This window comes from Larimichthys crocea, chromosome XX, assembly GCF_000972845.2.
Source record: "Larimichthys crocea isolate SSNF chromosome XX, L_crocea_2.0, whole genome shotgun sequence".
In the NCBI taxonomy this organism is placed as follows: domain Eukaryota; kingdom Metazoa; phylum Chordata; class Actinopteri; family Sciaenidae; genus Larimichthys; species Larimichthys crocea.
In genome coordinates this window covers 6,355,609-6,370,789 of record NC_040030.1, presented here as the reverse complement: position 1 = coordinate 6,370,789, position 15,181 = coordinate 6,355,609, and the positions used below count along the sequence as shown (strand labels likewise).

The window sequence follows — 15,181 nt, the reverse complement described above, 5'->3', positions numbered from 1 at the left end:
TTTTACGGACGCAAAAGTTCAATTTATGAAATCTAATTATTCCTGATAAAACCTGGAAGCTTGCTGGAATATGAGATTAAACTTGAATTCGGTAAACAAAGTGACAGGTCTGTACCTGGTACCGTGCGTAAATGGAAGACGCACACCCATGAGTACAAAGTGGACAGACAAAGGTGCCATTGAGTGAAATCACAGTTAATCCATGACTGATGATAATGAAATGAAATGACTTTAAACAAATACTGCTGACTGTTTGCAGACGATTCTGCAACATCACAATGGACGAGATAAGAGGTCCGTGCATGCTCACCTTCTCCGTCAGAATTACACAATTTGGCAACGTTGCGCTCCAAACATGATACTGTATCACATAACGATAAGTGGAAACACGCGATGTGATTACTTTGGTCATTACATTCCGTTTTCGTATCGAGTCGGTTTGTTACCTCTCGCCAAAGTTTGCCGTTTGCCGTGCCAACAATCAGCCATTTCTCCTTATATAATATTAGCACAAATTAGGGTTTTATGAGGGAGAATATTGCATTTTAGTTTAATAAACACCTTGCACTTGGCAATTCATTTTTCAAATGCATTGTTCATACCCGACAAAACCAGCAAGTCCAAGTCTAGACTTTACTAAGAGGTAAGATTGTTTCCACGTAACATTAAGGTTTTATAAATAACTACATGTACACGGTCATTCTTCACATCAAAATTGATCATAAGGGCTCTTTATAAATGAGGCCCGAGGTGTTCTAAAACGAGGGACGTTTAATCGAACATGAAGTCAGGCCTGACAGTGACCGCACCAACGACAGCAGCATGTCAAAACAAGCCAAAAATGACGTTTGATTATTCCTTTAATAAAACACGAGTGTGAACTTTTTGAATATGCACTATGTCCATAACAACGAGACACATGACTATGCAGTCTAATGACCAAAGACAGGACACAGTCAATATACCGTCTGTCTGTGTTGCTGCTGGTACCTGATCCAACCCAACCCGCTTCATTTCAGTTGAATTATTGAATTGAATTTTATTTGGTTTCAACGTCGACATTTCATTTTCAATCGATCAAAGTGAGGAATTTCCACAATCAATTATCTCTTTCATTTTCCAAATCCATTATATATTTGGATTTAGAATATTCATTCACAGCACTACATCCATGTCACATAGGGCCACTGCTTTACAGATGAATGACTCCAGACTTGGCAACGCTCCAGCAGACAAAGGAGTTGCCGCACACAGCGGTGATGCACAGATGTTTCATATCCATGTCATACTGTATGATCAGTGTTTGTGTGTTGTGTTTCTTTTTTTACTACTCCATGCTAAAACCCTACCATCATTACTAATCACAATCAAAGTCATTACTCATGATTATTCACAATTTTTTTTTACTCCAATCATCTGGCTCAGAGTACGCGCAATTTGGTGACAGATTTGGCGAACGTCCATGTAAAAGGTGAAAGCTTGAGCTTTGCATACAGCACTGAGTCTGCAGGCACGGCTGCATAACAGAAGCTACTGATGACGCAAGTTTCCAAAAACTCACTATCAGTCTGCGATGTGAGAGGAAGGTGAGACGAGTGGAGAGGAGGCCTCTGGAGGATGGGACATGCAGCTGTTATTGTGCGTTATGAGGATTGATTATTATCACCACAACTATCAGGGAGGGTGATCGTTCAGACTTTACAGTACTACGCTCTTACGACACTGCTTATCAAGCCGGTGCTCTTATCGGTTCTTTTTGATTTGATTTTTGGCCAAAGTTTAGACAACCTGTTCATTGAAAACCATTCAGGAATGAAGCTGACTGAGACAGGAGGCTATATTGAAGAATGTAAAATATAAAACACGTTTAGCTTTCTTTACACCTCATTCCATGTGTGTTATCTCGTAGTTCTGACGTCTTCAGTGTTCATCTACAATGTAGAAAGTCAGAAAACGAGTGAGAAGTATGACATGCCACCAGTGTGTTGGGGAATTAGCTTATATATATGCCTAAATGTTATTGACAGCATGTAACGTCAGCTAATAATCTGACACGACCTCTCCATCGGTCCAGAGGAGACCCAGAGTGAGCTGAAACTGTCAATCTGACCACTTCGGATTGAATTCATGAACACAGATATATTGATACGGAGCCAATCAGCTGGATCATGGTGACTTTCAATTGCTGAGCCATCTGTAATTTAGTTAACTTCATGTAGCATCCATAACATACTGATGGAGAATGGGACAGCTGAAAAACGTGCATGTGTGCATGTGTATGTGTTTCCACCCTGACATGTAAAACACTCACGGCAACAGGCACCGTCCTAAATGGAACGTTTCATTTCTCCAATACCACCAGCAGAGCTGCTAACGTCAGAGCTTATCGATATCTAATTATGTATCCCCAGAGCACATTTAGTGCAGGGTACCCACCCCTAACAACTATGCTGTTGCAGCACAGTCCATGGTTTTGAGCAGCGTCTTTGGGGTGTGTCTTTGTATCCTCTTTCTGATTCAGATTTGCTCCTCCAGCATAACTCCTCTAATCTCAAACTCAGGATTCAATTATAAAAGTTTCCATCAGTGCATCTTGCATTTATTTTCTCCTGGACGGCTGACAATCGCACGTCGTGCTGCGAAAACAAAAATCCCACTGAGCGTGTCTCTGTAGAGCGACGTGCATACATGGGTTTCCTTGTTACAAGAGCTTGTGCAAACACCATGTATACCACACTCATAATCTCACCCCTTCATTTCCAACAAGGGTAAATGTTCCTAAAGTTATGACGACAAAAAGCATCAAACAGTGACCACGAGGCGCACAAACTACAGCCTCAAGAATCACCACCATCTGCTCGACTCGACGAGAACAAAAAAACACACAGAGACCAAACTGGCAAGCCTGCTGGCTGCACTGTGTTTATGTTATTTTATCCACGTCACTGACTGTGTGACAGCAGCTGTGTGTTTACGACACAATCGGCAAGTCACAGTCGGTGCATTCGGTCTCCTCTGGTGCTGAGCAACCAGAGACGCTCCATCAATGTGCAGACTGTGAACAGGCTTCCAGACACTGCTGCCCTCTCCCTGAGCAGCCGGCGACAGCTTCAGTGCTTCCAGGTTTGGCGACAAAAAAACATTTTGTTTCACGTGCAGCAGTTCAACCCGACCACTTCTAACTGAAGTTGATAACAGCCGTTCAAAGGAGTTGGAAACTGTGAAGTTTGAGTCATAGTTGTAGAAATTAGGTTTGTAATCACAAGCCAAATAATAATCTTTTTCAAGGATTGCAACGCTTACATAATTACGTAATACATCAACCAAGGAAGTAATTAAGGAAGTAATTTGCTCAATTAGCATAGCTATCTAGTTGGCTACATCACTCTGTTGGTTTGATCATGAAGGACCACGACCTCTATGATTCACCTGAAAGGTAGAACGTCGACACATTACATCATGATCTCAATATAAAACAGTTTACATGTCAGCTAACATCACTAGTTATCAAACATTACTCTTCCAACATAGCCAGGCTGTTTTTATTCAACAGTATCTGCTAATACTAATATGACTTTAGCAAAAACCAAAGTATGTTCAAAGCAAAAACCTCTTCGCAGATGTTTTTAAGACTCGGCTGCTATAAACGGTAATTATTATTAAAAGATGAGTAAAAGATTGCAGGTTTCTGTTTCCTTACATTTGAAAAAATCTATCCTGCTGCAGACCGACACCACAGATACAAGCAACAGTCAACCAAAGCAGAGCGACTGACGCTCACAACTGATCCACCGCTGAGGCTCGCACGCAGGCCGAGCGCCAAGCCGGCTGCTTCTTTAATAAAACACACACTCGTCAAATAAATGTGATGTAAACAATTAAATATGTGAGAGAGAGAGAGAGAGAGAGGCCTGGAGAGGACGGAGGAGCATGGGAGGAAAAGTGGGTCACACATTTGTGTGTGTGTGAGAGAGCTGACTCCTCACCAGGAAGACTATACTAGCGGTGATACTCTGTGACACAGGATGGGAGAAAACCAACAGAGGTCATGTGATCACTGAATGACGGCAGTCAAGAGTTGAAATGAGTGTGTAGCTCAGTGTGTGTTTATGTGTATATGTGTATATGTGTATGTGTGTGTGTGTGTGTGTGTGTGTGTGTGTGTGTGTGTGCTTCATGCTCTCGGTGCTGAACCAGACCACAGCTTCTCGTTTGCAGGCTTCCAAACCACAGTGACACGACATCAGGCGGTTTCCACGGCGACTGCAGCGGGCGGGACAAAAAGAGCTCTGAGCCTTGTGCGTTTCCATGCGCCTGTGTGTGTGTGTGTGTGTGTGTGTGTGTTTGTGTTTGTGTGTGTGTGTGTGTGTGTAGGCCTGCAAAAACGCACAAAGCGAGGTAAACAATTGGGGCTAAAGCAAGCTGACTTGCACAGCTGCCATTTCCCTACTGAGGTTGCCGTTATGCTTACATATACTCATAGAACTCATATCTGTGTGTCATGTGTCTGTATCTGAGCCACATGAGCTGCTTGCAGCTGATCTACATGAGGCGAGAGCTCGAATCCAGCAAGAGAACATCTCCACAAACATTCTTAGAGGATGACAACACGCTAAACTATGACATCATCACATTATAGTGTATATACACCACGCCTTCTGACAGGGCTCTCTGCTGTCCACCCTGTTTGCTAGTACACACACACACACAGGCAGGACAGTCTTATGAAGGAGTGTGAGTCATGCTCTGATTAAAAGCAGGCCGAGGCCTCCTCGTCGGGGCTTGAGCTGTAACACAGCACCGGCTTTCATGTCACACGGATAATCAGCTCATCAATAAGTAACACTTGACATTTAGGAGACGTCCGAAATTTGGTGTCAGACGAGGGCAGAATCCTGCATAAATAAACGAGCCAGTCCACGTCAAAAAGCAACCGTCTGAGTGAAGCTGCCATTTAGAGCCAAATAAAAGGGCGAGAAAAAAAAAAAAAAACCCTGCTCCATCTGGCAACCGCCGTCGCCCTGGAGACAATGTGGGACATTTTCTTTGTGCGAAAGCTCTTCACATCCTTCCTGCAAAACTAATGCTCTCCCTCTGCACCGCCAGACCCCGAAAACAAAAAAAAGAAGGGGGGGGTGGAGAAGAGAAAGGCTTTCCAGGAGAGGAAACGGCCTCACAGCAGCTACGCTGACTAAATGTATTTCAGTCTTAGGTAGCAGGTCGGTTCAACTCTTTATAATGTCACAGACTGATGAGTAACAACATGAGCCTTATTTCCTCTCACTTCTCATTTCAAGCCTGCAGCTACAGGTGGCCGTCTGCTTTACTGTGAGCCACAGAACACACTCAATGGAGAGAGGGGGAAAAGTGCCAGTGAACACAACACAGAGCATCTACTTTCCAGTCACTCCGGGCACTGTTTCAGACTAAAGTATGTCCAGGATTCAACTTCCACTGAGCACAAACAGACCTCGGCTTGTTTAGCCATTCATATCCTGCTCCTATATCGGTACATCAGCCTCAACTGCTTTTCAGACACAGAGCAATACTTGATTTGATTTGTTAATAAATATGTCACAGGATAAAGAAGCACAGGCCGCGTTACCAACATTTATATATTAGAAAGGATTCACAGCTAATTTGTTTCAATTCATGCAGAGTAAAAGAGTAAGATTCAAGCACTTTCAAGGTACCTAAACCAAATGTTTCCAAACTCTCCGAGCTGTTGCTGTAAATACAATTGTGTAAAATCAAGTTTACAGACTTATTTTATACCCACAGCATCAATGTTTATCGCAGTGATGTTGATAGGTGTTCAGTGAAGTGAGTCCCTGCGACCCAAAGGTTAAATGTGTTAAACACATGTTTGGTGTTATACTGTTAAGTGAGCAGGTGGTAACACACTCCAGTATGTTCATTATTACAAAGCCATCTCTCTCCTCTGACTGAGGAGAAGCTGTTCTGAGTACTTTTCCACTTCATTTGAATGAAAGTGAAACTCGAAATGTTTGCATCTCGCCTCTCTTTAATGTTCTCATTCTACCGCCACACCAGTTTCCTTTCTCAAAGTTTTCTCAAGTTATCTTTCTAAATGAACCTCACATGAACCTCTCTTCACGTCGGCATAAATTAGATGCACCGCTTTCCTTCTGCTTAAACGGTGGTGAAGAACACCGGTAAATATCAAAATAATATGATAAATATGCTAAATGAATCTGAGGCCAAATGACCTCCATAGTTACCATGTGACCGGTTGCTGTCGAACCATGAATCATTTAAAGAGCTGTTTTTAAACTCAGACTCAGACGTGTCATGAAATGAAGGCACGTCAGTTATGTTCATAACTCATTTTGGACACAGATTTATTGTTCATGTTGTAGCATCATCAGGGCGATACAGTGAGTCCCCGGGACTTACGGACAGTGAGTTTAATGCATCTTTTCAGCAGCGAATGTGTCTTTAACCAGCTGCTTATGTTAACTTTGATCATTATTTAATCCAGAGTAAGAGATCATCAGAGCTCTGCATGCCAGGAGACAATATACAAATTCAAGTATACTACTAACCTTGAAAAACGCAATAGCAGGATCTGCACCTAACTGCCACTTAGCAAGCGTGTTGCTAACTGTCTAACTGCTGATATTTCCCCTCTTAAATCATGCGTTCAATAAAATCCTGAGAAACAAATGCCAGAGGTGCACGGTGCAGAGAAAACAAAAGCTCGCAGTGATGTAACGACTGCTGCATGTTCCTGCTTGTCTTAGCTCAGCGAGTATCTCACCGGCCCTATCACAGCCTGTTCTGCAAAGGTGTGCAGGTGAATTCTGTGGTGCCACTATCCAGCAGTTCAAACTATGGTTTGAACTGCCCAAAGTTGTCAGGCTACTTTGTTAAATTGCGACATCGCTTTTTGCATTGAACCGTGGGTAAACATCAGGCCAACGGCCCTAACTGACGTTGCTTTTTTATGTCGGGAGAGATGGCTATAACAGCACTCTACAGTAAAAACCAAAGCATAAACCTATTACATGTGATCCATGGACTTCTGTCGTGACTCGCAACGACAGCAACAGTTACATGTATGTGCAAAGGCGAGTCACACAGATACTGAAAAGATGCAGCTTATATATTATATAGATTTTTTGAAAAAAAGCGGCCATGTGCAGTCATATAGAAAATTGAGGATGTGAAACATAACGAATCGTTGACAGGTGATCCCTTATCAAATCCAATCATGAGGTGAAATGTTTTAGCCTGGAGACATAATTAACATTGAGGCTGGTGTGAAGACCAAGAGTGACATAACTCAGGGGCAGCATGTAGGACTCATCAGTTGATGACAGTCACATGATGAGGAAGGCACGAGGCCTGTATGCCGACATGCCGCAGTCACAGATAAAGGTCAGTGTTGCGGCTCTAAAGGAGGAGGGTGCCAGCATGGTGAGGGGAAGTGTTGTCGCAGCTTTGGGACGTCATGAAGACGTCATCCAGTCGACCTGGTCACACACTCAGCATCTCTGAGTGTATGTATGTATGTACGGAGCTGATCTGAGACAATGAAATGCAGGAAACGGCTACTTAATGCAAGCAGCTCCTCGAGAACAAGACGCAAACACGACTTCCGTGTGCTCCCCCAGAATGCTGCAACAGGAAGCGTGATGGGATGTGGGCTAATGCACTCAATCACAGCTTATCTTCTGGCACCCGGACTTTTGTCTTCACTCAGCAGCACATCACATCCCCTCTAATCATTTCGACCACAACACATTTTCACTCCTCCTTCATCGCTTCCACTGTATTCTAGTCCCAGATTGAATTCAGCTGCAAGTCGACCCCAAAAAACTCTTTACACTACCGCAGCGTGGATCACCCACACACACAGCCCCGGAAATTACATCTTGTTACTTTGGAAACTGATAGCCAAGAAACAGACGTGTGCATGTCTTCAAACCAAACAGGAACCAGACCGAGAGAGTGTGAAACAATGAAGGCAGACGGCTAGGTTTGGGTTTTATCTGTGGCTGACCTATTTGAACCCCCAAAATGATTGCTTCACACACTAAAGGAGTCAAATGTGACACATAGAATTAAGTCCTATATTAACTTTAACTGTGGTTGGTGCGATTAACCGCATAATGTGCCTGCACTGTGTCTTAAATCATGTGGAATCAAATGTGACATGAGCAGAATAATCTCATTCAGTGTTTGGTGGTTTTATTGGACTCATTTTATTCTCTGCGTGGACGGGAGACGATGAGTCAATGATAACAGCGCTCTTTATGAGGCAGACGTGCCTCTATCTATCTCTCACGCTCTCATGTGCTGATGCAGCATTTACATTTATCAGGGTGCTCCTAACATTTACAAACCTAGGTGCATGTCTAGTGTAGCATGTGGAGCTCACAGGGGCCACGAGCATCTAGGTGACGTGACAACATTAAAACATGGAGACTGCGAGAAGTCAGCGTCACAGAGGAAAAGATAAACGAAGAGGTTGAACCGAGTCATACGACAAACAAATGTAAAGCCCCGGAGCTTCAACAATATTCTGTTTACCACCGCAGACCTCTGCGTGGGGGAGGGGAGAGACACAAAGTTCAGTGATAAAGAAATCTAACCAGGTCTGGACCGATATCCCGTCCCTTAATCTGCACACCAATCACAGGCTACACATAAGATTAGACCAGGCGGGGGGGTTTTCTCAAAGACCTGGAGGCCATCTTAATAATCTTCTACTTCCAGTCATTCACTCGCTGGTTTATTGTAGCCATTACATAATCACTGGACTCCCAAAGATAAGATATATGGAGCGTCAAAGTGAAAGCAAAGCATCCAGGTTTAAGAAAATCTTATTCATCGTCCCACTGACAGTGGCTCGCTTGATAGATTCAAAGGATGATAGTTTTTTTTTTAGCAAAGATTTAATATGGTTTGTTTTATTTTTATTAAAAATATATTGTTTTAGACATTTGTAGATGTTTCCTGGGAGCTGTAGGAAGATGCAACATTTTTCTCAGGAAGGCTGATGAAAGAAATGCTTGAATTGAGTCAGACAAGCTAGCCAAGATATGACATCAAACTTCACCTCGAGATATTAATGTTGTGATTAGACTGAAATTGAAAGAACCTGTGTAGTAAACCTCTAAGATATTGAGTTCAGGTGCACTAAAAAGCAGAAAAACACTGAAATGATGCGTTTTGGTGGATTTTAGATTTAACACACACGTCATACGTGTTGATCCCATGCGTACATGCTAAGCAGTAGTAACCACTGCAGCCTCACACAAACCACCTCTGCCAATCCTAACAACCCACCCCCCCTCCTATCTTCAGATGAAAAGCGCTCCGGACGCGCTGGAATCACCCCTCAGGGATCTGAACGATTGCTCCCTGGAGCACCAACAGGCCTGACTGTGAGCAACACTGACTCAGCCTTTGTCCTGAGAGGGGACAGAGAGATTCTCGGAATTCCAGGGAAACCATCAAAGCACCAAGGAGGAGGGTATCCCTAACACCCCCTCACACACACACACACAGACAGACAGACTGGTGTTGTCAGCCCTAAAAGTAACTACAGTCAGTGTGTCACATGTGCGTCTCTGCATTAAAGTGGATCCATGTATTGTGGGGCTGTTTATGGAAGACCACCTTAAGAAAATATCCGATGTATTCGAATATAATTTTATGTGCGATATAGAAAATGATCTTATTTGAGTTTTCAGTGACGTGGTCTCCACTGACAGGTAGTTATGTTACTTTAGCCAGCCATAAAGTGTAGGCAGCTAGTTTAACCTACAGCAATGTACTATATTCTCTATGATCATAATGTCTGCATTAAAGAGAAGGCGTATATCGTCATCATATCTCAGCCCTGCCTTAAGAAGGAAAACATTTTAATTGCAATGAATCTTTAAATAAGCACACTCTCACTCTCACTGTCAATCCAAGTCTAAATCTGGGGCATAAGACCAAACCCTGTGTTGCCCTCCGGGTGTGTGGATCATATTTACGAAGCGACAGACACACACAGCTTTGGATTACAATTTGAGTGTACAGTATATGACAGAAGAGTAAGTGTCAGTCCACAGAAGCGGCCGGCAGGCCCTGTGTTTGTGTGTGTGTGTGTGTGTGTGTGTGTGTGTGTGTGTGTGTGTGTGTGTGTGTATCTGCATCCCTACCCCCAGCACGCACACACACACGCACACACACACACACACACACACACAGACACACACATTCTCCTCTGTATCTGTGTAGTAGGAATGAGGGAATGAGGGCAGTGTTTGGGGCCCTGGGGCCACCGTCTTCCTCATGAATAACAAGCATTCAGCACAGCAGACAGACTGCTGTAATACAGCCACACACACACACACACACACACACACACACAGGCGGACTAGGGCATCATCCCAACACAGATACGATGGAGGTCACAGCACCACAACAGCTGTATGTAACGGCTGCAGATGTGTTTCCTGTTCTTTTAATTGCACTGTTCTGATTAATGAAATGCCTGCACAGCAAAAGCTGCTCATACAGAAAACCCCTCAGCTTGGCCCTAGTGGACAGTTTCGGTGTCTGGCTGAAATAAAAAACTGAATTATGGAGAAAAGCTTCTGAATATCAGCACCAAATATTACCACATCCACCGTCTCCAGTGAAAAAGATGATGGCGTCATGACCGGTCACAAACTAGTCAACATGTGACTGGCGCTCACCATAACCCGCAAACCACAGGGGGTAAACATCACCGTGGTAACACAGCAAACACACAAGGGACAGCCGCACAGATTCGGTGCGGCCCATCTCAACGGCCGAGGACAGAGCAGCTCGCTCCGGCACACAGACACACACACGAGTGTCAGTGCTCCACAGCCCACCGCAGCCATGACCGAGCGTCACTCTGTCCCCCTATGAAAGGCAGATTGTGAGGGCTATTTCTGGAGGGCCTGAAAGGCTGCAGCTCTGCTCCGGGAGCGATGAGGAGGAAGTGGCTGCCCACAGGCAGGCACTGCTGGCAGCATCACACACACACACACACACACACACACACACTAACACACACACACACACACAAACACACATACACACACACTCCTCTCTCCTCCCGCTCACTCATTTGCTTCATCTTGCTTTCAGTCTGAGACATTTCTATTTCCCCTCCACAGCCTCATGAAGACCTGAATGCACCTATGGCCGCCACATGAAACAGTCACAGCTTCGTCACGACAACAGAAATGCCTTCTTCAACACTACAGCACAGTCTCAATAGTTTGATCCTGCTTCAGGTCACCGAGTGACATGACATCAAGCATCCCAAAAATGATCGCAGGAGTTGTAGGAGAGGGTTGTTATGGATAAAATCTTTTCTCTAAATGACACATGTCAGGATACAGTAATTAAATAAAGACTGAAATGAAAGTTTTTAGCTAATCCATACTGAATACCTGAGGATCACTGATTACCAACACTGCCAACAATGGCCTGGTACAACCAGAGATATTAAAAAGAAGAACTACTGTTGTATATATAATTATATCGAAAAGTCTCTTCTGTGGTTGACACATTTCATGCATGCATCTTGTAACACTGCCCTCCACCCTAACACACTTCACAGTCAAAGAGCTGGACAGGAACAGATACAAGCTGAAATGTGGCTCTGTCACAGCGAGGACTGCTTCTCGTTTGAAATTTTTCGATACTACGGTTTCAGTAGCAATACCAACAACGCATCTTTCAAGTGTTAAAAGAAGCAATACGAGAACTTTGCCTGCTTAAAATAATCAGGAACTGTCTGATCAAAGAATTCATCAAATGAGTATGAATCTGAGGTTTTCTGTACTTTACAGTGCCGAGGTTCGACACCCAGCCCTACAGCTGAAAATATGAATCACTGTCAGCCTGGCGTCACTTCACTAGAACAAATCTGTGTCAAAATGACAGAGCTGGTGATGAAACTGGTGTCAACAGTTCAAGAGAGGCAGCAGCCACACAAGCTGGGCGCCTTTAGTTTTGTTTACTGCCGTATCACAGCATCCTTAAATTCTGCACATTGTTAGCATTGTCACAGTTCTACCTGAGATCTGTAAACACGGCAGCCCCATGTGCGAGCTCAGTCCTGCATCCCTGCATGCGCCTCTTTGTGTCCTGAATGGTCCCAGCTCGACTGCAGGCTGCAGGAGGGGGGGCCATGTGTGCATGTGCGAGAGGCCTGAGTTGGCCCCTAAACAGCCTGAGTTGTCACTCAGGCTGTTTAGGGGCCGACGAAGCGATGACCAACACCCTGGAACTGCAAATGCCAGAGGCACACAGATGGAGCTACAATAGAGCCTGTATGTTAGTGTCTTTGTGTGTGAATACATGTCTTGAATGGGACCGCCTCACAAAGTCGCACGCGGACAAACACACACCCCTTTCTTGGTTTTCAGACACGCACAGGGACACAATCTGGATTCTCGCTCTAAACACAAGTCTCCCTTGGGGTCTGTCACCGGTTTCCTGTTTGGGCCTCGGACTGTGTATCCATGTAGGATACACTGTATCCATGTAGGATACAGTGCTCCGAGCAGTGAAGGAACCGCTGTCAAAACACAGCAACATGCTGTGGGGTTCCCTCAAGAGACCCTTGCTAGCAAGGAGGACCACACCCCAGCAACTATGGGCTCTTTCCAACCCACAAGCAGCCATCTTGGCTCTGAGTAAGACACACTGATAGTGTAACTTAGCATCTAGGTTGAGCACAATGTGAGCAACCTGACACCTCAGAAACAAACTAAGAGGGTGAATGGAAGACTCAAAGGCTCTGCCCACAGGTTAGACGAGCCAAACTGTCACTCTGCATTCAAGAGTGAACCAGGAACCGTCTAGAATCATCGAAAGGTCTGTTTGTAAACACCCACGGCGTTTCTGTTGGTGACAGCGATCGGAGGGGAAGATGAGCAGCAGTGATGCCCGCTCAGAAAACCTGTCAGTGCCCACGCTTGCAAAACATTCCACTGACTGAGTAACAACCAGAAACCACTCACAAACACTCACACACACACACACACACACACACACGTAGACAGGATGCATGAAATATTTAGACACAAGAGGAAACTCTACTGTGCTTCAGAATTCCTGGTATTCTTATGATCGAGGACTGTTCTTTGACTCGCAGCCAAGTGTTTTCTTTATAGTCGCTTAAGTGAGCTCGCCTCCAACGCTGGAAAAACTCAAATACAACCAAAAATGATCACACACATGCACAAATATTTTGGAAATCTGGAGAGCAAAGGCTCTAAATTCAGCCCACTGTGCTCTAATACCGACACTGTGGGAGACATTGCTTATTGATTGGTGAGCGTGCCGTGAGGGGAACATCCACATTAACTGTATTAAAATCGCCGGATGAGCTTGGAGATGATCTCTGAGGAGCCAGACAACATTAAAAGATTAAAAGATTAAAACATTGATCTAACTGCAGAGGGTGTACTCAAGAAGTCAGAGACGGTGATGATGATGGAATCACCTCGTTGCGGCACCTAGAAACTTCAGCATTGAGTAAAGTTGCTGTAAACAGTGAGGCAGCAGTAGTGGGGCAACGCCGACAATCATCATCACCCTTAAGTGTTTGGTTTTACAAGCAAGGGAGCTTTGATCCATTAAAAGCCATTGTGGCTTTAATGTCTGGCTCCCAGATGCTTTTTACAGGCTCGCTCTGCCCTGCGTTGCATTCAGGCAGGAAGGAGACTTTCTGCAGTGTTTGCAGTGTCCACGTTATAACATCCTGTATTCGGCACCCTCCCCTCTGTAAAAAGAAAATGCAAGATGCAATAAGTGCGTCCATGCAAACAGAAAAAGCGATGCATATCGCTCCGGCAATAAAAGCCAACCCCTCTGCCCGCTCTTAGCCACAGAGGTCTCGAGATGTTACAATTTGCCTCTTATGAATAAATCATGTGCAAAGAAAACCCACTCCAGATAAAAGAGTGTACCACGTTACAAGCTGCATGCTTCCATCGGATAGGCGGGTTGAATATTTCATGATTAAACGGGCCATTATACTACAGAGATCTAGGCCAAGGCTCGGGCTGAAAGGAGGGAGAGAGGAGGGGAGAGGGGGGGCTCAGATAACGGTCCAAACCCCGTCCCAACAAGGCAAGAGAAGTGAGCTCCGAGGTCCGAGGGGGCTCAGGGAGGGGGCAAAGACCATCTGGGTTAATCCACACAAAACACGGACAAAGAAAACAATCAGCCGTGGGAGAAGCATCGATCTCCAGGTTAAAAAGTTACGCTTCAAATAAATAAAAAAGTCCAAGCGGAAATGAGCAGAGCTGCTGTCCCGAAAGTATGTGAGCTCAGGAGCCTGCAGCCACAACACTGACAACCCGCTGCTGTCCAGCAACACTGTCTGCTTTTCAAAACGCCACGTTTTAAACGGTGACAGCTGCACCTCTACTCAGAGAAGCAAGATGCAGCTGAAACTGTGAAACGGAGGAATAAATCCGTCTTAGGTCACAGCCGACCGAGCCAAGCCAGCCCCCCACCACCACCAGCCCGGCTAACGTTAGCTCTTAGCACATAAAGTTTGGTGTCAACATGACTGTTAGTTTTTGTTAAATAAAAAAAAAAACACGTCTGGAAGTCACTGCACTGCCACGGAGCTGTGCATTCACAGTGCGTGTCCCCTGTCAGAAAAGCGGGACACCAGCTGACACAGGCTAGCGTTTGTGTACACTAATCCCGTGAGGCCTGCGCATCCCCGGCCCAAAGTTGACGGCTAACCTCCAAGTGACAGTGCCTAGCCGCGGTAAGTGATGAGTGGCGGCCTGGCCCGTCCCCGCCTCCCTCTCCGCCTCTTGTTTACCCACAGCTAATAATACGCCGTTAAAGCTAGCCGAGCGGGCTAAACTCAAGCACCCACCTCGCTTGTCGAGGTCGTAACCGACCACTAAAAAGTAGTCGGCGAGCCTGGCCATCTTTGGAGCTCACGGCGACAGGCCTTTCTCGCTAAATCCTCTTCTCTTTTTGGCGTCAATAGTCCATTTACGTCCTACCGGCGATAGACACATCACGGGCGACAGTAGCATCCTTCCAGCTGCACCCCGCCGCCATACTGTCAATCTGCCTTGCCCTGACAGCGGAGAGCCGCGAGTCTGCGCACTGAGAGACTTCCAGGGAGGGGCTGCTCGGCAGGAAT

At 45.2% G+C, this 15,181-nt stretch overlaps 1 protein-coding gene across 6 annotated transcripts in view; it reads right to left on the bottom strand.

Moving 5' to 3' along the window:
* sbf1 (SET binding factor 1) overlaps positions 1-15,181 on the bottom strand; it is a 57,295-nt gene extending 42,114 nt beyond the window's left edge. For 2 of the 6 annotated variants that reach the window (XM_019257863.2, XM_019257865.2), the window contains exon 1: positions 14,906-15,180. In XM_019257863.2, the coding sequence (XP_019113408.1) occupies positions 14,906-14,960 (55 nt within the window). In that variant the 5' untranslated portion in view covers positions 14,961-15,180. Of the gene's footprint in view, positions 1-14,905 lie in introns of all 6 variants that reach the window. The other 4 variants (XM_019257866.2, XM_010736922.3, XM_019257864.2 and 1 more) reach the window with 3 other exon arrangements.